Genomic DNA, 23,126 nt, shown 5'->3' with positions numbered 1-23,126 from the left:
CTGTCACTCACCGGACACCGAGCCTCCTGTTGTAGTGACCACTGTCACAAACCGGACACCGAGCCTCCTGTTGTAGTGACCACTGTTGTAGTGACCACTGTCACAATCCGGGTACCAGGCCTCCTGTTGTAGTGACCACTGTCAGAAACCGGACACCGGGCCTCCAGTTGTAGTGACCACTGTTGTAGTGACCACTGTCACAAACCGGACACCGAGCCTCCTGTTGTAGTGACCACTGTCAGAAACCGGACACCGGGCCTCCTGTTGTAGTGACCACTGTCAGAAACCGGACACCGGGCCTCCTGTTGTAGTGACCACTGTCACAATCCGGACACCGGGCCTCCTGTTGTAGTGACCACTGTCACAATCCGGACACCGGGCCTCCTGTTGTAGTGACCACTGTCACAACCGGGTACAGGGCATCATGTTGTAGTGACCACTGTCGCAAACCGGACACCGAGCCTCCTGTTGTAGTGACCACTGTCAGAAACCGGACAACGGGCCTCCTGCTGTAGTGACCACTGTCACAATCCGGACACCGGGCCTCCTGTTGTAGTGACCACTGTCACAATCCGGACACCGGGCCTCCTGTTGTAGTGACCACTGTCACAACCGGGTACAGGGCATCATGTTGTAGTGACCACTGTCGCAAACCGGACACCGAGCCTCCTGTTGTAGTGACCACTGTCAGAAACCGGACACCGGGCCTCCTGCTGTAGTGACCACTGTCACAATCCGGACACCGGGCCTCCTGTTGTAGTGACCACTGTCACAACCGGGTACCGGGCCCCCTGTTGTAGTGACCACTGTCACAAACCAGACACCGAGCCTCCTGTTGTAGTGACCACTGTCACAAACCGGGTACCGGGCCCCCTGTTGTAGTGACCACTGTCACACACCGGACACCGAGCCTCCTGTTGCAGTGACCACTGTCACAAACGGGACACTGAGCTTCCTGTTGTAGTGACCACTGTCACAAACGGGACAACGAGCCTCCTGTTGTAGTGACCACTGTCACAATCCGGACACCGGGCCCCCTGTTGTAGTGACCACTGTCACAAACCGGACACTGAGCCTCCTGTTGTAGTGACCACTGTCACAACTGGGTACCGAGACTCCTGTTGTAGTGACCACGGTCACAATCCGGACAACGGGCCCCCTGTTGTAGTGACCACTGTCACAAACGGGACACCGAGCCTCCTGTTGCAGTGACCACTGTCACAAACGGGACACCGAGCCTCCTGTTGCAGTGACCACTGTCACAAACGGGACACTGAGCCTCCTGTTGTAGTGACCACTGTCACAAACCGCACACTGAGCCTCCTGTTGTAGTGACCACTGTCACAAACCGGACACTGAGCCTCCTGTTGTAGTGACCACTGTCACAGAACGGGCACTCAGCATCCGGTTGTAGTGACCACTGTCACAAACCGGACAATGAGCCGCCTGTTGTAGTGACCACTGTCACAAACCGGACACCGAGCCTCCTGTTGTAGTGACCACTGTCACAAACCGGACACCGAGCCTCCTGTTGTAGTGACCACTGTCACAAACCGGACACCGAGCCTCCTGTTGTAGTGACCACTGTCACAATCCGGACACCGAGCCTCCTGTTGTAGTGACCACTGTCACATTCCGGACACCGGGCCTCCTGTTGTAGTGACCACTGTCACATTCCGGACACCGGGCCTCCTGTTGTAGTGACCACTGTCACAACCGGGTACCGGGCCCCCTGTTGTAGTGACCACTGTCACAAACCGGACACCGAGCCTCCTGTTGTAGTGACCACTGTCACATTCCGGACACCGGGCCTCCTGTTGTAGTGACCACTGTCACAACCGGGTACCGGGCCCCCTGTTGTAGTGACCACTGTCACTCACCGGACACCGAGCCTCCTGTTGTAGTGACCACTGTCACAAACCGGACACCGAGCCTCCTGTTGTAGTGACCACTGTTGTAGTGACCACTGTCACAAACCGGGTACCAGGCCTCCTGTTGTAGTGACCACTGTCAGAAACCGGACACCGGGCCTCCAGTTGTAGTGACCACTGTTGTAGTGACCACTGTCACAAACCGGACACCGAGCCTCCTGTTGTAGTGACCACTGTCAGAAACCGGACACCGGGCCTCCTGTTGTAGTGACCACTGTCAGAAACCGGACACCGGGCCTCCTGTTGTAGTGACCACTGTCACAATCCGGACACCGGGCCTCCTGTTGTAGTGACCACTGTCACAATCCGGACACCGGGCCTCCTGTTGTAGTGACCACTGTCACAACCGGGTACAGGGCATCATGTTGTAGTGACCACTGTCGCAAACCGGACACCGAGCCTCCTGTTGTAGTGACCACTGTCAGAAACCGGACAACGGGCCTCCTGCTGTAGTGACCACTGTCACAATCCGGACACCGGGCCTCCTGTTGTAGTGACCACTGTCACAATCCGGACACCGGGCCTCCTGTTGTAGTGACCACTGTCACAACCGGGTACAGGGCATCATGTTGTAGTGACCACTGTCGCAAACCGGACACCGAGCCTCCTGTTGTAGTGACCACTGTCAGAAACCGGACACCGGGCCTCCTGCTGTAGTGACCACTGTCACAATCCGGACACCGGGCCTCCTGTTGTAGTGACCACTGTCACAACCGGGTACCGGGCCCCCTGTTGTAGTGACCACTGTCACAAACCAGACACCGAGCCTCCTGTTGTAGTGACCACTGTCACAAACCGGGTACCGGGCCCCCTGTTGTAGTGACCACTGTCACACACCGGACACCGAGCCTCTTGTTGTCATGACCACTGTCACAAACTGGACACCGGGCCTCCTGTTGTAGTGACCACTGTCACAAACCGGACACTGCGCCTCCTCTTGTAGTGACCACTGTCACAAACCGCATACTGAGCCTCCTGTTGTAGTGACCACTGTCTCAAACCCGACAAGGAGCCTCCTGTTGTAGTGACCACTGTCACAAACCGGACACCGAGCCTCCTGTTGTAGTGACCACTGTCACAAACCCGACAAGGAGCCTCCTGTTGTAGTGACCACTATCACAAACCGGACACTGGGCCTCCTGTTGTAGTGACCACTGTCACAAACCGGACACTGAGCCTCCTGTTGTAGTGACCACTGTCACAAACCGGACACCGGGCCCCCTGTTGTAGTGACCACTGTCACAAACCGGACACCGGGCCTCCTGTTGTAGTGACCAGTGTCACAAACCGGGTACCGGGCCCCCTGTTGTAGTGACCACTGTCACAAACCGGACACCGAGCCTCCTGTTGTAGTGACCACTGTCACAAACCGGACACTGAGCCTCCTGTTGTAGTGACCACTGTCACAAACCGGACAACGAGCCTCCTGTTGTAGTGACCACTGTCACAAACCGGACACTGAGCCTCCTGTTGTAGTGACCACTGTCACAAACCGGACAACAAGCCTCCTGTTGTAGTGACCACTGTCACAAACCGGACACTGAGCCTCCTGTTGTAGTGACCACTGTCACAAACCGGACAACAAGCCTCCTGTTGTAGTGACCACTGTCACAAACCGGGTACCGGGCCCCCTGTTGTAGTGTCCACTCTTACAAACCGGGTACCGGGCCCCCTGTTGTAGTGACCACTGTCACAATCCGGACAACGAGCCTCTTGTTGTAGTGACCACTGTTACAAACCGGGTACCGGGCCCCCTGTTGTAGTGACCACTGTCACAAACCGCACACTGAGCCTCCTGTTGTAGTCACCACTGTCACAAACCGGACACTGAGCGAGTGACCACTGTCACAAACCAGACACCGGTCCTCCTGTTGTAGTGACCACTGTCACAAACCAGACACCGGGCCTCCTGTTGTAGTGACCACTATCACAATCCGGACACCGGGCCTCCTGTTGTAGTGACCACTCACAATCCGGACACCGGGCCTCCTGTTGTAGTGACTACTGTCACAACCGGGTACCGGGCCCCCTGTTGTAGTGACCACTGTCACAATCCGGACACCGGGCCTCCTGTTGTAGTGACCACTGTCACAAACCAGAAACTGGGCCTCCAGTTGTAGTGACCACTGTCACAACCGGGTACCGGGCCCCCTGTTGTAGAGACCACTGTCACAACTGGGTACCGAGACTCCTGTTGTAGTGACCACGGTCACAATCCGGACAACGGGCCTCCTGTTGTAGTGACCACTGTCACAATCGGGACACCGAGCCTCCTGTTGCAGTGACCACTGTCACAAACGGGACACTGAGCTTCCTGTTGTAGTGACCACTGTCACAAACGGGACAACGAGCCTCCTGTTGTAGTGACCACTGTCACAATCCGGACACCGGGCCCCCTGTTGTAATGACCACTGTCACAAACCGGACACCGGGCCTCCTGTTGTAGTGTCCACTGTCACAATCCGGACACCGGGCCTCCTGTTGTAGTGACCACTGTCACAATCCGGACACCGGGCCTCCTGTTGTAGTGACCACTGTCACAATCCGGACACCGTGCCTCCTGTTGTAGTGACCACTGTCACAAACCGGACACTGAGCCTCCTGTTGTAGTGACCACTGTCACAATCCGGACACCGGGCCTCCTGTTGTAGTGACCACTGTCACAAACCGGACACCGGGCCTCCTGTTGTAGTGACCACTGTCACAAACCGGGTACCGGGCCCCCTGTTGTAGTGACCACTGTCACAACTGGGTACCGGGCCCCCTGTTGTAGAGACCACTGTCACAACTGGGTACCGGGCCCACTGTTGTAGTGACCACTGTCACAAACCGGGTACCGGGCCTCCTGTTGTAGTGACCACTGTCACAAACCGCACACTGAGCCTCTTGTTGTAGTGACCACTGTCACAAACCGGACACTGAGCCTCCTGTTGTAGTGACCACTGTCACAGAACGGGCACTCAGCATCCGGTTGTAGTGACCACTGTCACAAACCGGACAATGAGCCTCCTGTTGTAGTGACCACTGTCACAACCGGGTACCGAGCCTCCTGTTGTAGTGACCACTGTCACAAACCGGACACCGAGCCTCCTGTTGTAGTGACCACTGTCACAAACCGGACACCGAGCCTCCTGTTGTAGTGACCACTGTCACAATCCGGACACCGAGCCTCCTGTTGTAGTGACCACTGTCACATTCCGGACACCGGGCCTCCTGTTGTAGTGACCACTGTCACAAACCGGGTACCGGGCCCCCTGTTGTAGTGACCACTGTCACAAACCGGGTACCGGGCCCCCTGTTGTAGTGACCACTGTCACAAACCGGACACTGAGCCTCCTGTTGTAGTCACCACTGTCACAAACCGGACACTGAGCCTCCTGTTGTAGTGACCACTGTCACAAACCGGACACTGAGCCTCCTGTTGTAGTGACCACTGTCACAAACCGCATACTGAGCCTCCTGTTGTAGTGACCACTGTCACAAACCGGACACTGAGCCTCCTGTTGTAGTGACCACTGTCACAAACCGGACACCGGGCCTCCTGTTGTAGTGACCACTGTCACAAACCGGGTACCGGGCCCCCTGTTGTAGTGACCACTGTCACAACTGGGTACCGGGCCCCCTGTTGTAGAGACCACTGTCACAACTGGGTACCGGGCCCCCTGTTGTAGTGACCACTGTCACAAACCGGGTACCGGGCCTCCTGTTGTAGTGACCACTGTCACAAACCGGACACCGAGCCTCCTGTTGTAGTGACCACTGTCACAAACCGGACACCGAGCCTCCTGTTGTAGTGACCACTGTCACAATCCGGACACCGAGCCTCCTGTTGTAGTGACCACTGTCACATTCCGGACACCGGGCCTCCTGTTGTAGTGACCACTGTCACAAACCGGACACTGAGCCTCCTGTTGTAGTGACCACTGTCACAGAACGGGCACTCAGCATCCGGTTGTAGTGACCACTGTCACAAACCGGACAATGAGCCTCCTGTTGTAGTGACCACTGTCACAACCGGGTACCGAGCCTCCTGTTGTAGTGACCACTGTCACAAACCGGACACCGAGCCTCCTGTTGTAGTGACCACTGTCACAAACCGGACACCGAGCCTCCTGTTGTAGTGACCACTGTCACAATCCGGACACCGAGCCTCCTGTTGTAGTGACCACTGTCACATTCCGGACACCGGGCCTCCTGTTGTAGTGACCACTGTCACAAACCGGGTACCGGGCCCCCTGTTGTAGTGACCACTGTCACAAACCGGGTACCGGGCCCCCTGTTGTAGTGACCACTGTCACAAACCGGACACTGAGCCTCCTGTTGTAGTCACCACTGTCACAAACCGGACACTGAGCCTCCTGTTGTAGTGACCACTGTCACAAACCGGACACTGAGCCTCCTGTTGTAGTGACCACTGTCACAAACCGCATACTGAGCCTCCTGTTGTAGTGACCACTGTCACAAACCGGACACTGAGCCTCCTGTTGTAGTGACCGCTGTCACAGAACGGGCACTCAGCATCCGGTTGTAGTGACCACTGTCACAAACCGGACAATGAGCCTCCTGTTGTAGTGACCACTGTCACAACCGGGTACCGAGCCTCCTGTTGTAGTGACCACTGTCACAAACCGGACACCGAGCCTCCTGTTGTAGTGACCACTGTCACAAACCGGACACCGAGCCTCCTGTTGTAGTGACCACTGTCACAATCCGGACACCGAGCCTCCTGTTGTAGTGACCACTGTCACATTCCCTACACCGGGCCTCCTGTTGTAGTGACCACTGTCACAAACCGGGTACCGGGCCCCCTGTTGTAGTGACCACTGTCACAAACCGGGTACCGGGCCCCCTGTTGTAGTGACCACTGTCACAAACCGGACACTGAGCCTCCTGTTGTAGTGACCACTGTCACAAACCGGACACTGAGCCTCCTGTTGTAGTGACCACTGTCACAAACCGGACACTGAGCCTCCTGTTGTAGTCACCACTGTCACAAACCGGACACCGGGCCCCCTGTTGTAGTGACCACTGTCACAAACCGCATACTGAGCCTCCTGTTGTAGTGACCACTGTCACACACCGGACACCGAGCCTCCTGTTGTAGTGACCACTGTCACAAACCGGACACCGAGCCTCCTGTTGTAGTGACCACTGTCACAAACCGGACACCGGGCCCCCTGTTGTAGTGACCACTGTCACAAACCGCATACTGAGCCTCCTGTTGTAGTGACCACTGTCACAAACCGGACAACGAGCCTCCTGTTGTAGTGACCACTGTCACAAACCGGACAACGAGCCTCTTGTTGTAGTGTCCACTGTTACAAACCGGGTACCGAGCCTCCTGTTGTAGTGACCACTGTCACAAACCGCACACTGAGCCTCCTGTTGTAGTGACCACTGTCACAAACCGGACACTGAGCCTCCTGTTGTAGTGACCACTGTCACAGAACGGGCACTCAGCATCCGGTTGTAGTGACCACTGTCACAAACCGGACAATGAGCCTCCTGTTGTAGTGACCACTGTCACAAACCGGACACCGAGCCTCCTGTTGTAGTGACCACTGTCACAAACCGGACACCGAGCCTCCTGTTGTAGTGACCACTGTCACAAACCGGACACCGAGCCTCCTGTTGTAGTGACCACTGTCACAATCCGGACACCGAGCCTCCTGTTGTAGTGACCACTGTCACATTCCGGACACCGGGCCTCCTGTTGTAGTGACCACTGTCACATTCCGGACACCGGGCCTCCTGTTGTAGTGACCACTGTCACAACCGGGTACCGGGCCCCCTGTTGTAGTGACCACTGTCACAAACCGGACACCGAGCCTCCTGTTGTAGTAACCACTGTCACATTCCGGACACCGGGCCTCCTGTTGTAGTGACCACTGTCACAACCGGGTACCGGGCCCCCTGTTGTAGTGACCACTGTCACTCACCGGACACCGAGCCTCCTGTTGTAGTGACCACTGTCACAAACCGGACACCGAGCCTCCTGTTGTAGTGACCACTGTTGTAGTGACCACTGTCACAAACCGGACACCGAGCCTCCTGTTGTAGTGACCACTGTCAGAAACCGGACACCGGGCCTCCTGTTGTAGTGACCACTGTCAGAAACCGGACACCGGGCCTCCTGTTGTAGTGACCACTGTCACAATCCGGACACCGGGCCTCCTGTTGTAGTGACCACTGTCACAATCCGGACACCGGGCCTCCTGTTGTAGTGACCACTGTCACAACCGGGTACCGGGCCCCCTGTTGTAGTGACCACTGTCACAAACCAGACACCGAGCCTCCTGTTGTAGTGACCACTGTCACAAACCGGACACCGAGCCTCCTGTTGTAGTGACCACTGTCACAACCGGGTACCGGGCCCCCTGTTGTAGTGACCACTGTCACAAACCAGACACCGAGCCTCCTGTTGTAGTGACCACTGTCACAAACCGGACACCGGGCCTCCTGTTGTATTGACCACTGTCACAACCGGGTACAGGGCATCATGTTGTAGTGACCACTGTCGCAAACCGGACACCGAGCCTCCTGTTGTAGTGACCACTGTCACAACCGGGTACCGGGCCCCCTGTTGTAGTGACCACTGTCACAAACCGGACACCGAGCCTCCTGTTGTAGTGACCACTGTCAGAAACCGGACACCGGGCCTCCTGTTGTAGTGACCACTGTCAGAAACCGGACACCGGGCCTCCTGTTGTAGTGACCACTGTCACAATCCGGACACCGGGCCTCCTGTTGTAGTGACCACTGTCACAATCCGGACACCGGGCCTCCTGTTGTAGTGACCGCTGTCACAACCGGGTACAGGGCATCATGTTGTAGTGACCACTGTCGCAAACCGGACACCGAGCCTCCTGTTGTAGTGACCACTGTCACAACCGGGTACCGGGCCCCCTGTTGTAGTGACCACTGTCACAAACCAGACACCGAGCCTCCTGTTGTAGTGACCACTGTCACAAACCGGACACCGAGCCTCCTGTTGTAGTGACCACTGTCACACACCGGACACCGAGTCTCTTGTTGTCGTGACCACTGTCACAAACTGGACACCGGGCCTCCTCTTGTAGTGACCACTGTCACAAACCGCATACTGAGCCTCCTGTTGTAGTGACCACTGTCACAAACCGGACACTGAGCCTCCTGTTGTAGTGACCACTGTCTCAAACCCGACAAGGAGCCTCCTGTTGTAGTGACCACTGTCACAAACCGGACACCGAGCCTCCTGTTGTAGTGACCACTGTTGTAGTGACCACTGTCACAAACCGGACACCGAGCCTCCTGTTGTAGTGACCACTGTCAGAAACCGGACACCGGGCCTCCTGTTGTAGTGACCACTGTCAGAAACCGGACACCGGGCCTCCTGTTGTAGTGACCACTGTCACAATCCGGACACCGGGCCTCCTGTTGTAGTGACCACTGTCACAATCCGGACACCGGGCCTCCTGTTGTAGTGACCACTGTCACAACCGGGTACAGGGCATCATGTTGTAGTGACCACTGTCGCAAACCGGACACCGAGCCTCCTGTTGTAGTGACCACTGTCACAACCGGGTACCGGGCCCCTTGTTGTAGTGACCACTGTCACAAACCAGACACCGAGCCTCCCGTTGTAGTGACCACTGTCACAAACCGGACACCGAGCCTCCTGTTGTAGTGACCACTGTCACACACCGGACACCGAGCCTCTTGTTGTCGTGACCACTGTCACAAACTGGACACCGGGCCTCCTGTTGTAGTGACCACTGTCACAAACCGGACACTGCGCCTCCTCTTGTAGTGACCACTGTCACAAACCGCATACTGATCCTCCTGTTGTAGTGACCACTGTCACAAACCAGACACCGAGCCTCCTGTTGTAGTGACCACTGTCACAAACCGGACACCGAGCCTCCTGTTGTAGTGACCACTGTCACACACCGGACACCGAGCCTCTTGTTGTCGTGACCACTGTCACAAATCGGGTACCAGGCCTCCTGTTGTAGTGACCACTGTCAGAAACCGGACACCGGGCCTCCTGTTGTAGTGACCACTGTTGTAGTGACCACTGTCACAAACCGGACACCGAGCCTCCTGTTGTAGTGACCACTGTCAGAAACCGGACACCGGGCCTCCTGTTGTAGTGACCACTGTCAGAAACCGGACACCGGGCCTCCTGTTGTAGTGACCACTGTCACAATCCGGACACCGGGCCTCCTGTTGTAGTGACCACTGTCACAATCCGGACACCGGGCCTCCTGTTGTAGTGACCACTGTCACAACCGGGTACAGGGCATCATGTTGTAGTGACCACTGTCGCAAACCGGACACCGAGCCTCCTGTTGTAGTGACCACTGTCACAACCGGGTACCGGGCCCCCTGTTGTAGTGACCACTGTCACAAACCAGACACCGAGCCTCCTGTTGTAGTGACCACTGTCACAAACCGGACACCGAGCCTCCTGTTGTAGTGACCACTGTCACACACCGGACACCGAGCCTCTTGTTGTCGTGACCACTGTCACAAACTGGACACCGGGCCTCCTGTTGTAGTGACCACTGTCACAAACCGCATACTGAGCCTCCTCTTGTAGTGACCACTGTCACAAACCGGACACTGAGCCTCCTGTTGTAGTGACCACTGTCTCAAACCCGACAAGGAGCCTCCTGTTGTAGTGACCACTGTCACAAACCGGACACCGAGCCTCCTGTTGTAGTGACCACTGTCACAAACCCGACAAGGAGCCTCCTGTTGTAGTGACCACTGTCACACACCGGACACCGAGCGTCCTGTTGTAGTGACCACTGTCACAAACCCGACAAGGAGCCTCCTGTTGTAGTGACCACTATCACAAACCGGACACCGAGCCTCCTGTTGTAGTGACCACTGTCACAAACCCGACAAGGAGCCTCCTGTTGTAGTGACCACTATCACAAACCGGACACTGGGCCTCCTGTTGTAGTGACCACTGTCACAAATCGGACACCGGGCCCCCTGTTGTAATGACCACTGTCACAAACCGGACACCGGGCCTCCTGTTGTAGTGACCAGTGTCACAAACCGGGTACCGGGCCCCCTGTTGTAGTGACCACTGTCACAAACCGGACACCGAGCCTCCTGTTGTAGTGACCACTGTCACAAACCGGACACTGAGCCTCCTGTTGTAGTGACCACTGTCACAAACCGGACACCGAGCCTCCTGTTGTAGTGACCACTGTCACAAACCGGACACTGAGCCTCCTGTTGTAGTGACCACTGTCACAAACCGGACAACAAGCCTCCTGTTGTAGTGACCACTGTCACAAACCGGGTACCGGGCCCCCTGTTGTAGTGTCCACTCTTACAAACCGGGTACCGGGCCCCCTGTTGTAGTGACCACTGTCACAACTGGGTACCGAGACTCCTGTTGTAGTGACCACTGTCACAAACGGGACACTGAGCCTCCTGTTGTAGTGACCACTGTCACAAACCGGGTACCGGGCCCCCTGTTGTAGTGACCACTGTCACAAACCGGACACTGAGCCTCCTGTTGTAGTGACCACTGTCTCAAACCCGGTACCGGGCCCCCTGTTGTAGTGACCACTGTCACAAACCCGACAAGGAGCCTCCTGTTGTAGTGACCAGTGTCACAAACCCGACAAGGAGCCTCCTGTTGTAGTGACCAGTGTCACAAACCGGACACTGAGCCTCCTGTTGTAGTGACCACTGTCACTCACCGGACACCGAGCCTCCTGTTGTAGTGACCACTGTCACAAACCGGACAACCAGCCTCCTGTTGTAGTGACCACTGTCACAAACCGGGTACCGGGCCCCCTGTTGTAGTGACCACTGTCAGAAACCGGGTACCGGGCCCCCTGTTGTAGTGACCACTGTCACAAACCGGGTACCGGGCCCCCTGTTGTAGTGACCACTGTCACAAACCGGGTACCGGGCCCCCTGTTGTAGTGACCACTGTCACAAACCGCATACTGAGCCTCCTGTTGTAGTGACCACTGTCACAAACCGGGTACCGGGCCCCCTGTTGTAGTGACCACTGTCACAAACCGGGTACCGAGCCTCCTGTTGTAGTGACCACTGTCACACACAGGACACCGGGCCCCCTGTTGTAGTGACCACTGTCACAAACCGGACGCTGAGCCTCCTGTTGTAGTGACCACTGTCACAAACCGGACACCGAGCCTCCTGTTGTAGTGACCACTGTCACAAAACGTGCACTCAGCCTCCTGTTGTAGTGACCACTGTCACAAACCGGACACTGAGCCTCCTGTTGTAGTGACCACTGTCACAAACCGGACACAGATCCCGCTGTTGTAGTGACCACTGTCACAAACCGGACACTGAGCCTCCTGTTGTAGTGACCACTGTCACAAAACGGGCACTCAGCGTCCGGTTGTAGTGACCACTGTCACAAACCGGACACTGAGCCTCCTGTTGTACACTGAGACACTGAGCCTCACCAGTGTCTTGTACAACTTCAACATAACATTCCATCTCCAGAGTTGAATAATTTATGAAGGCCGATGTGACAAAATCTTTCTTTACGACCCCAAAAACCACATTTCTAAGCATTATCGACCAGTATTCTCAGATCTCTTTGTTCTTTAGCAGTGCCCAATGCCCTGCCTCAGTTCTTTCTTGCGGCTGTGTTCTTTATCGATGTGCTTAATGATGGGAGAGCTTATCCTGTAATGCACAGGGGCTTTCTGTAGCCTTTTCCGCTCTTGGGTTTCCATGCCAGACCACAAGGCAACCAGTCAGGATACTCACAACTGTGCATCTGTAGAAGTTTATCATGGTCCATGGCAGGTGGAGTTCGACCCAGATAAGTGTAAGGTGGTTCACACTTACAGCATTAATGGTAAGACTCTTGGCAGTGTGGAGGATCAGAGGGATCTTGGGGTCCGAGTCCATAGGACAATCAAAGCAGCTGTGCATGTTGACTCTGTGGTTAAGAAGGCGTATGGTGTATTGGCCTTCATCAATCGTGGGATTGAGTTTAAGAGCTGAGAGGTAATGTTGCAGCTATATGGGACCCTGGTCAGACCCCACTTGGAGTACTGTGTTCAATTCTACAGGAAGGACATGGAAACCATAGAAAGGGTGCCGAGGAGACTTGCCTAGATTGGGGAGCATGCCTTATGAGAAAAGGTTGAGTGAACTCGGCCTTTTCTCCTTGGAGCGACGGAGGATGAGAGGTGACCTGATAGAGGTGTACAAGATGATGAGAGGCATTGATCATGTGGATAGTCAGAGGCTTTTTCCCAGAGCTGAAATGGTTGCCACAAGAGGATACAGGTTTAAGGTGCTGGGGAGTAGGTACAGAGGAGATGTCAGGGGTAAGTTTTTACGCAGAGAGTGGTGAGTGCGTGGAATGGGCTGCCGGCGACGGTGGTGGAGGTGGATACGACAGGGTCTTTTAAGAGACTCCTGGATGTCTACATGGAGTTTCGAAAAATAGAGGGCTATGGGTGTAAAGCCTAGGTTGTTCTAAGGTAGGGACATTTTCGGCACAGCTTTGTGGGCCGAAGGGCCTGTATTATGCTGTAGGTTTTCTATGTTTCCATGTTTAAATGGCATGCCAAATCTGTGCAAACTTCTAAGAAAGCAGAGGCACGACCATGCTTCTTTGAAATGGCATTTACGAGCTGGTCCCAGGATGGATCCTGTGATATGATGTCTGGCCTCATATTCATGCGTGTATCTAAAAGCCTCTAAAACTGCGTCAAACCGGTTCCACTACCAACCCCCGTAATGTTCTCCAGACTCCTACCTCTCTGCTTTTCTAAACAGAAAACTTGCCCTCTCGAATGTGGGTAATTGGGATTAGTATTGGTGGGTGTGACAGTCAGCAGAGATGTGGTGGGCTGAACAGCCTTTCTCGGCCCTTTTGGAATAGCGTCAGATCGCTGCCATCTGATTCTCCCGTAGGTACCTGGCGAATGACATGGAAGAGGACGAAGAGCAGTACAAGTACGAGATATTCCCCTGGGCGCTGGGCGAGAATTGGAGGAAGTTCGTCCCGAATTTCCTGAAGCTCCGGCTGGACCTCTGGGCGCAGATGAATTACCGGGCGGCCGTGAGCCGGCACTGCTGTGAGCAGGTGAGATGTCGGTGCTGCTGCTACAACGTTTGCAGCGCCTTATGCCGATCGATAAACCGTCACTTGTGCAAGGTGGGTGCTGCTCATTACCTGTTGGGTCTTTCCGTGCCTCATGGTCTTAAGATGAGCTACAAGACACAGGAGCAGAACTGACCCATCGAGTCTGCTCTGCCATTCCATCATGTCCCTCTCAATCCCATTCTCCTGCCTTCTCCCCGTACCCTTCGATGTCCTTGCTAATCGAGAGCCTATCAAACTCCGCTTTAACTATACCCAACAACTTGGCCTCCACAGCCTTCAAAGGCAATGAATTCCACAGATCCACCATCGTCTGGCTAAAGAAATACCTCCTCATCTCTGCCCTAAAGGGATGACCTTCTGTTCTGAGACTGTGTGCCCCTCTGCTCCTAGATTCTTCCACTCACGGAAACATCCTCTCTGTCTCGGCCTTTCAATATTTGAGAGATTTCAATGAGATCTCCCCTCATCGTTCTAAACTCCAGCGAGTACGGGCACAGAGTCATCAAACGCTCCTCAAGCATTAACCCTTTCTTTCCTGGGATACTTCTCGCCTTTCTGATGCCGGTGTCACTGATAATAAAATAAATAAGGTAAAGAAATAACTGGGCCCAGGACACATGCACTCTCACCGACCCAGCTTTCTTTTTATTTCACTTGTACACATGGAGAGTCGCAGAGGCCCGAGTCACCCACACTGCACTGAAATCTGTACAGAAAGCTGCTGTTTTATAGAGAACTGCCTTATCAGTCATGGATATTGATCATTGTAAATTGCGAATTCCTTATTTGCATGCACCATGTTAAAATCGATCGAAGCTCCTTGCAGACAGCCGTTGATATTTTGAAGTGGGTACAGACAATAGCAGAGCCTTAGTTGTCGGGTGGGTTTCCGTTACCCTTATCTCATCTGTCTCAAGCATCCTCTATTGTGTGTTTTAGGATGATCTTCCTGGCAAAGTCTCTCCGCAGAGGCCTCAGTTGTTTGGCTTGAGTGCACACTGACGCAGTCAGCCGTCTGTAGTAAGCAGACGTGTCTCCGGCAGTCTCACTTGGCTCCAAGTGGCTCAGGCTATCATTGTTTTACGCCCTTGCCTTTCCGCAACTTCTGCACCAGCACGTCTTTTCTTAGAAACGGGGCCCAAGACTGCTCATGGTTCTCCAAGTGTGGTCTGACCAGTGCCGTATAAAGCCTCAGCGTTATATCCTTGTTCTTTATTTCTATTCATCTCGAAATGAGTGCTAACACTGAACTTGCCTTCCTCACCGCCGGCTCAACCTGCAGGGAATCCTGCACGAGGACTCCCATGTCCCTCTGCACCTCTGATTTCTGGATTTTCTCCAACCTGCAGGGAATCCTGCACGAGGACTCCCACGTCCCTCTGCACCTCTGATTTCTGGATTTTCTCCCCTTTAAAAAATAGTCTATACCTTTATTTCTTCTATCAAAGGTGTGTGACCATACACCTCCCAACACAGTACAGTCGGCCCTCCTTATCCGCGGATTCCACATGCGCGGATTCAACCAACCGCGGATCAGGAAAACCCGGAAGTTCTCTCTCCAGCCCTCGTTGCTTGAGCATGTACAGACTATTTTTTCTTGTCATTATTCCCTAAACAATATAGTATAATGACTATTTACATAGTATTTATATTGTGTTAGTTATTATAAGTCATCTAGAAATGACTTGAAAGTACAGGCAGTCCCCGGGTTATGAACGAGTTCTGTTCCTGAGTCCGTCTTTAAGTCAGATTTGAAGTCGGAACAGATACATCCGGTATTATTTAGCGTCAGTTAGTCAAACGTTTTTCTTAGTATATAGTACATATTTTATCCTTCTATGCATATAAAGCACTTAAGAAACATACGTATTTCAATAATTAAACCACCACATTGCTTAGTAATAATTGTAGCTTTCATCGGGGCAGGGCCTTTCACATTCTCCATTAAAATTGTTCCGATCGCTGACCGGCTGTAGCCTAACGATTTTCCGATGACCGGTGGCGTTTCAGCTCTTTCCGATCGCATTATTACTTCCACCTTATTTTCAATCGTGATTGTGATCATTTTTGTGAACAGAAATACTGCGGATTCAGAGCTGCACCGCCAGGTCCTAATGTCCACCGCACTGAGACAGGTTAAATAAAGTCTGGGGTTCCGCTGGGTCTTAAAGACCACCGCACTGAGACAGGTTAAATAAAGTTTGGGGTTCCGCTGGGTCCTAAAGACCACCGCACTGATACATGTTAAATAAAGTCTGGGGTTCTGTTGGGTCCTAAAGACCACCATACCGTTTAATAAGGGACTTGAGCATCCATGTTTTTTGGTATCCATGGGGGGGGGGGGGGGTCTCAGAACCAATCCCCCGCAGATAAGGAGGGCCGACTGCATTTCATCGGCCACTTCTTTGCTTATTCTCTTAATTTTTCCAAGTTCTCTTGCCTACTCCCTGCTTCCTCAACAATACCATCCGCAAACCTGGCCACAAGGCCATCATCAGAGTCATTGACATATAATGTTGAAATAAATGGTTCCAACACCACCCGTCACTGACAGCCAACCAGAAAAGGCTCCCTTTATTCTTTCCTTCAGCTTCCCGCCAGTCGATCAATCTTCTATCCATGCTAGTGTCCTTCCTTGTTACACCACGGGCTCTTGATTTATCAGCCTCGTGCAGCACCTTCTGAAAATCCAAGTAAACGACACCCACTGACTCCTTTTGCCCTGGATGGTTAAGGTCCTTCAGGGAATCCTGCATTAAGACTCCCCAGTCCTTTTGCACTTATGATTTCTGAATTCGCGCATGACTTAGAAAATAGCCGGAGCCTTTATTTGTTCCACCGTGCATTGTATTTCGACTGACCTTCGACTCCTCTGATTTGAGCTCTCTCTCTCTTCCAGGTGATTGCCGCCATTCCGTCTCACTACATCTGGCACAGAGAGCGTCCAGCTCACCACAGTGGTGCGACCCGCAGTTACTTGCAGAAAGAGATCGTGCCCTCCCTGCCGGGACCCAACGGAAGCCCCCCATTGTGCACCCTCTGTACCCACTCCAGATGCTACTTCGGCCTAGACTTGGACTCTTCACCCTTGCCGGAAAATGCCTCCCTGTTTGATAGCGATTGGCCCCACGATTTCCTTATACTTTCACCAGCTGCACTGATAGACCATGCGGCAGAAGGTATGGCCTCACTGGACTCTGTATAACACCCTCGGGGTTCGAATGTGGAAGGAGTCTTTCTCGAGGTTTTTGACAGGGAGCAGATTAAATGCCCGGTTGGCAGTTTTCTAGTTCAGGCCGCAAACAGCGTACCAGTCGTAATCTTTTTCCTGACTAACACGAGATCCCAGACCTGGCAGTCACAGGACCGTGTTCCGTGGTGAAGTTTTTGCTGGAATCCAAAGCCCGATTCTCGAAGCGAAGTTTTGCAGGTTTGGATTAATGGGCTGCGTCTGCTGCCTTGTTCCGTATTAGAACGCACCACCCTGCCTAACTCCCCCTGGGCTGGGCTGTGCACTCACAGGCACCTCACCTAGAATGTCCGGAGCAGCCTCACGGCGCGGTGCGGTCTGCGTTTGAGCACAGCTGGGTTTGCCTGCTGTTGCCAGAGCGTCGCGCTCACTTCCAGGGGATTCTGTTGCTGTTCTGCATCGCGGTGTGGTGGCTGTTGCGGGGTGTGGGGAACTCCTGACCTGCTGGGATGATGGCAGCTCTGTGCATTACTCCTGCCGGAAGTGTTAGTCAGGGACACCTTGACGTCCTTTTACCACTGATGCAGGTGCTGGCGTTTCTCCTCCAACCTGTTCAGCATTTTACGGCCCAGCGCACTTTATTTGTTCTCCTACTTTCTCGTTTACCCCTGCGGAACTGACGGGCAGGGGGTTGTTGCCATTGTCTGTTTGCACTCGAATGTTATGAGCATCCGTTTGTGATTGTGCGTGTATTTATTGCTGTGGAATAAATTTTGGAACACAAGTGCGTGGCTGTGGTGTGAGCAGCGAACTGACCCCCCCCCCTCCCCACCCTCGGTGAATTGATGGTCTGGGTGAGACCATTACGTGCAGTCAGCTGGTGGTCTTGGTGTGGGCAGCTCTGAGATGAGGACTGAAAGTCAAGTACAGATCCAGCCAGAGTCATACTCCACAGCCCTTCGTCCCATCTAGTCTACGGCCAGCTGTTCCCATCCATCCTGCCCAGTCCCATCGACCTGCACCTGGACCTTGTGTCTCCATACCCCTTCCCAAATTACCTGTTCAGATGCACCTCCTCCCCAACTTCCGCTGGCTGCTCATTTCACACTTTTGAGTTCATGTTCCCCTTAAACATTTCACCCTTAACCCATGGCCCCCGGTTCTAATCTGTCCCAATCTCAGCGTTACAGGCTGGCCTTGCGTTCCCCTCAAACATTTCGCCCTTCACCCTTAACCCACGACCTCTAGTTCCAGTCTCGTCCAACCTGTGGTACAAAACCTTCGTTTGATGGAGTCAGAGGACAGTACAGCAACAAGCACAACGCTGGCTCTACAGGGTCTGACCTATATAGCTGCATCCCCTGTGTTTTCATGGCTTGATCTAACACCAGTCATATCTGCTTCCACCGTTCCAGACACCCACCACTTTATTTAAATCCCCCACCTCTGCCTTAAATGGTGATGGGAGGCCGTACAGGAGCAAGATGCATCAGCTGGTTGAGTGGTGTCAACAGCAACAGCCTTTCCCTTGACATCAGTAAGACCGGAGAACTGATTGTAGACGTCACAAAGGGCAAGAGAGAGAACACACACCAGTCCTCATGGAGGGATCAGTGAGCAATTTCAAGTTCCTGGGTGTAAATATCTGTGAGGATCTGTCCTGGACCCAATGTGTTGATGCAGCTATAAAGAAGGCTGTGTTTCATTAGGAGTTTCAGGGTATTTGGTTTGTCCTCCCTTTTCAAAGAAAGGGGCTTCCCTTCTTCCACCAGCAACGCTGCCCTCAACGGCATCTCTTCCAATTCACGCACGTCTGCTCTTACCCCATCCTCCCGCCAGCCCACAAGGAACCTTTCCCTGTAGTCTCCGTCACATCTGCTCTCAGGGTGAGCTTTTCATTTTGGAACGAAGGAGATGTCGTCCTTTTTCAAAGGAAGAGGCTTCCCTTCCTCCACCATCAACGCTGCCTTCAACCGCATCTCTTCCAATTCACGCACGTCTGCTCTTACCCCATCCTCCCGCCACCCTACAAGAGATAGTGTTCCTCTTGTCCTCACCTACCATCTCACCAGCCTCCACATCCAGCACGTAATTCTCCGGAAGTTCCATCATCCAGTGGGATCCCACCACCAAGCACATCTTTTCCCTGCCCCCACTTTCTGCTTTCTGCAGGGATCGCTCTCTACGCGACTCCCTCATCCATTCATTCCTCCCCACTGATCTCCCTTCTGGCACTCATCCTTGCAACCGGAGCAAGTGCCACACCTGCCCCTCCACCTCCTCCCTCGCCACCATTCAGGGCCCCAAACAGTGCTTCCAGGTGAGGCGACACTTTACCCGTGTGTCTGTTGGGGTCAGTTACTGTATCCAGTGCTCCCAGTGTAGACTATCGGAGACCCGATGTAGATCGGGAGACCATTTCGCTGAGCACCTATGCTCCGTCCTCTAGAAGTGGGATCTCCCAGTGGCCACCCATTTTAATTCCACTTCCCATTCCCATTCCAACATGTCAATCCATGGCCTCCTCTACTGATGCAATGAGGCCACACTCAGGGTTGGAGGAACAACACCTTATATTCCGTGTGTGTAGCCTCCAATGTGTAATGGAGACCTCCTCACCTTCCCCCAGGCATTTCACCATTCCCTGTCCCCTTTTACCTCTGGTGCTCCTCCCCCTTTTCTTTCTTCCACGGTCTCTGTCCTCTCCTATTAGATTCTCTCTTCTCCAATCCTGTATCGCTTTCACTGATCAACCTCCCAGCTCTTTACTTCAGCCCCCCACCCCTTCCCGGTTTCACTTTGTGCTTCTCCCTCCCCCACCTTTAAAACCTACTCCTCGTCTTTTTCTCTCCAGTCCTGCCGAAGGGTCTCGGCCCAAAACGTCGACTGTACTCTTGCTACCTGCCCTGCTGATCTCCTTCGGCCTTTTTTGTGTGAACTCATCCGTACACCCACACACGGAGTAATCCACATTCTTTTTCTACAATGATGCAATGCATTGTACTGCAGCCGCAGAGACAACAAATTTCAGGATATATGCTGGTGATATTGAACGTGATTCTGACTTGAAAAGCGCAGCGCAGGAACAGGCCCGTTGGTCCTTGGTGTCGTGCTGAGCTAATTAAACTGGTAATTAAATGCTTAACTAACTTGATCTCTTCTGTCTACACTGTGTCCGTGCCCCTCCACTCCCCGCACAATTCATGTGCCTCAGATGCCTCTGTCATAGTTCCCTCCACTGTCCTCTATCATCCCTGGCAGTGCATTCCAGGCACCTGACACTTTTATTTTGAAAACCAACTTGCCCTTCACTTATCCCCTCTCACGTTAAATGCACATCCTCTAGTATTAGCCCTTTCGACCCTCGGAGAAAGAAGCTGGCCATCTACTCTATCTGTTCCTCAGATTTTTAAAAAGGCGTCCTCGGAACCTCCGAACCGGAGGTTGTGCTGACCTTTTTAACCTGCCCTTAAGGAATATGAACTTCCCCTCACAGATGACAGCTTTCTGTCATCCACACGCCTATCTAAGGAGCTTCTTAAATGCCCCTAATATCTCTTCCTTCACCGCCACCCCTGACAGGGCCATCCACGAACCCACCACCCTGATTTACATATAGTTCCCCCCCATACATTCTTCAGTCCCTCATGCCCCTCATATTAGCCACGTCCACCCTGGGAAACACCCCAAGTTTGTCCAGCCTCCCCGGTAACTGATAACCCTCGAATCCAGGCGGCATCATAATAAATTTCATCCGTGCACTCGTCAAAGCCTCCTGGAATAGTGATGAGAATGCCACACGATGCTCCAAATGAGGTCCAGCAAGTTTTATATATCGCCATCCTGACTTCTGTACTCAATTCTCTGAGCAAAGGGCAAACGTACTACCCTCTGGCTTTGCCGTGCTACCTACTGGTGAGGCCACTTGCTCCGTCCTCCCCCGGCTCGGACTTCGCGTTGAGTTTAGTGGCTCTTCATCTGTCACCGGTCTGGCTGCGGAACACAGTGACCATTATTTTCATTTGAATTCTGACCTAGATTAATTTGCCTTTTCACGAAACACTGAATGTGGCATGAATGCACAGTGCTACAGGTCCAACACTGAAGTGAGGAGCACATCAGCAAGACTTCTCATGGGTTCGAAAGCGGAGTGAAGAACATTCTCTGTACAGTATTAGAGTGGGGGAGCTAAAAATGAAGATCCACACAAATTTAAACCCCCCCAGTATATTGACAGTGACGATGAAAGTCAGGGGTGATAATCCCCCCCAGTAAAATGACAGTGACGGAGAATGTCAGGGGTGATAATCCCCCCCCCAGTATTTTGACAGTGATGGTGAATGTCGGGGGTGATATTCCCCCCCCCCCCAGTATATTGACAGTGACGGTGAATGTCGGGGTTGATAATCCCCCCCAGTATATTGACAGTAACGGTGAATGTCGGGGGTGATAATCCCCCCCAGTATATTGACAGTGACAGTGAATGTCAGGGGTGATAATCTCCCCCCCAGTATATTGACAGTGACGGTGAATGTCGGGGGTGATAATCTCCCCCCAAGTATATTGACAGTGATGGTGAATGTCGGGGGTGATAATCCCCCCCAGTATATTGACAGTGACAGTGAATGTCAGGGGTGATAATCTCCCCCCCAGTATATTGACAGTGACAGTGAATGTCAGGGGTGATAATCTCCCCCCCAGTATATTGACAGTGACGGTGAATGTCGGGGGTGATAATCCCCCCCAGTATATTGACAGTGACAGTGAATGTCAGGGGTGATAATCTCCCCCCCAGTATATTGACAGTGACGGTGAATGTCAGGGGTGATAATCCCCCCCAGTATATTGACAGTGACAGTGAATGTCAGGGGTGATAATCTCCCCCCCAGTATATTGACAGTGACAGTGAATGTCAGGGGTGATAATCTCCCCCCCAGTATATTGACAGTGACGGTGAATGTCGGGGGTGATAATCCCCCCCAGTATATTGACAGTGACAGTGAATGTCAGGGGTGATAATCTCCCCCCCAGTATATTGACAGTGACGGTGAATGTCGGGGGTGATAATCTCCCCCCCAGTATATTGACAGTAACGGTGAATGTCGGGGGTGATAATCCCCCCCAGTATATTGACAGTGACAGTGAATGTCAGGGGTGATAATCCCCCCCCCCCAGTATATTGACAGTGACGGTGAATGTCGGGGGTGATAATCCCCCCCCCCCAGTATATTGACAGTGACAGTGAATGTCGGGGGTGATAATCCCCCCCCCCCAGTATATTGACAGTGACGGTGAATGTCGGGGGTGATAATCCCCCCCCCAGTATATTGACAGTGACGGTGAATGTCGGGGGTGATAATCCCCCCCCAGTATATTGACAGTGACGGTGAATGTCGGGGGTGATAATCCCCCCCCCCAGTATATTGACAGTGACGGTGAATGTCGGGGGTGATAATCCCCCCCCCCCCAGTATATTGACAGTGACGGTGAATGTCGGGGGTGATAATCCCCCCCCAGTATATTGACAGTGACGGTGAATGTCGGGGGTGATAATCCCCCCCCCCAGTATATTGACAGTGACGGTGAATGTCGGGGGTGATAATCCCCCCCCCCCAGTATATTGACAGTGACGGTGAATGTCGGGGGTGATAATCCCCCCCCAGTATATTGACAGTGACGGTGAATGTCGGGGGTGATAATCCCCCCCCAGTATATTGACAGTGACGGTGAATGTCGGGGGTGATAATCCCCCCCCAGTATATTGACAGTGACGGTGAATGTCAGGGGTGATAATCCCCCCCCCCCAGTATATTGACAGTGACGGTGAATGTCGGGGGTGATAATCCCCCCCCCCAGTATATTGACAGTGACGGTGAATGTCGGGGGTGATAATCCC

General features: G+C 53.3%; 1 protein-coding gene across 2 annotated transcripts in view; it reads left to right on the top strand.

Moving 5' to 3' along the window:
* LOC140717465 (speedy protein 1-A-like) overlaps positions 1 to 18,014 on the top strand; it is an 84,662-nt gene extending 66,648 nt beyond the window's left edge. For both annotated transcript variants that reach the window (XM_073031046.1, XM_073031045.1), the window contains exons 5-6: positions 13,848 to 14,019; positions 16,940 to 18,014. In XM_073031046.1, the coding sequence (XP_072887147.1) occupies positions 13,848 to 14,019; positions 16,940 to 17,245 (478 nt within the window). In that variant the 3' untranslated portion in view covers positions 17,246 to 18,014. The remainder of the gene's footprint in view (positions 1 to 13,847; positions 14,020 to 16,939) is intronic.
* The last annotated feature ends 5,112 nt before the right edge of the window (positions 18,015 to 23,126 follow it).

This window comes from Hemitrygon akajei, chromosome 28 (genome assembly GCF_048418815.1).
Source record: "Hemitrygon akajei chromosome 28, sHemAka1.3, whole genome shotgun sequence".
Taxonomy (NCBI): Eukaryota; Metazoa; Chordata; class Chondrichthyes; order Myliobatiformes; family Dasyatidae; genus Hemitrygon; species Hemitrygon akajei.
The sequence above is the reverse complement of the archived record's forward strand: the minus strand, read 5'-3'. Positions and strand labels throughout refer to the sequence as shown.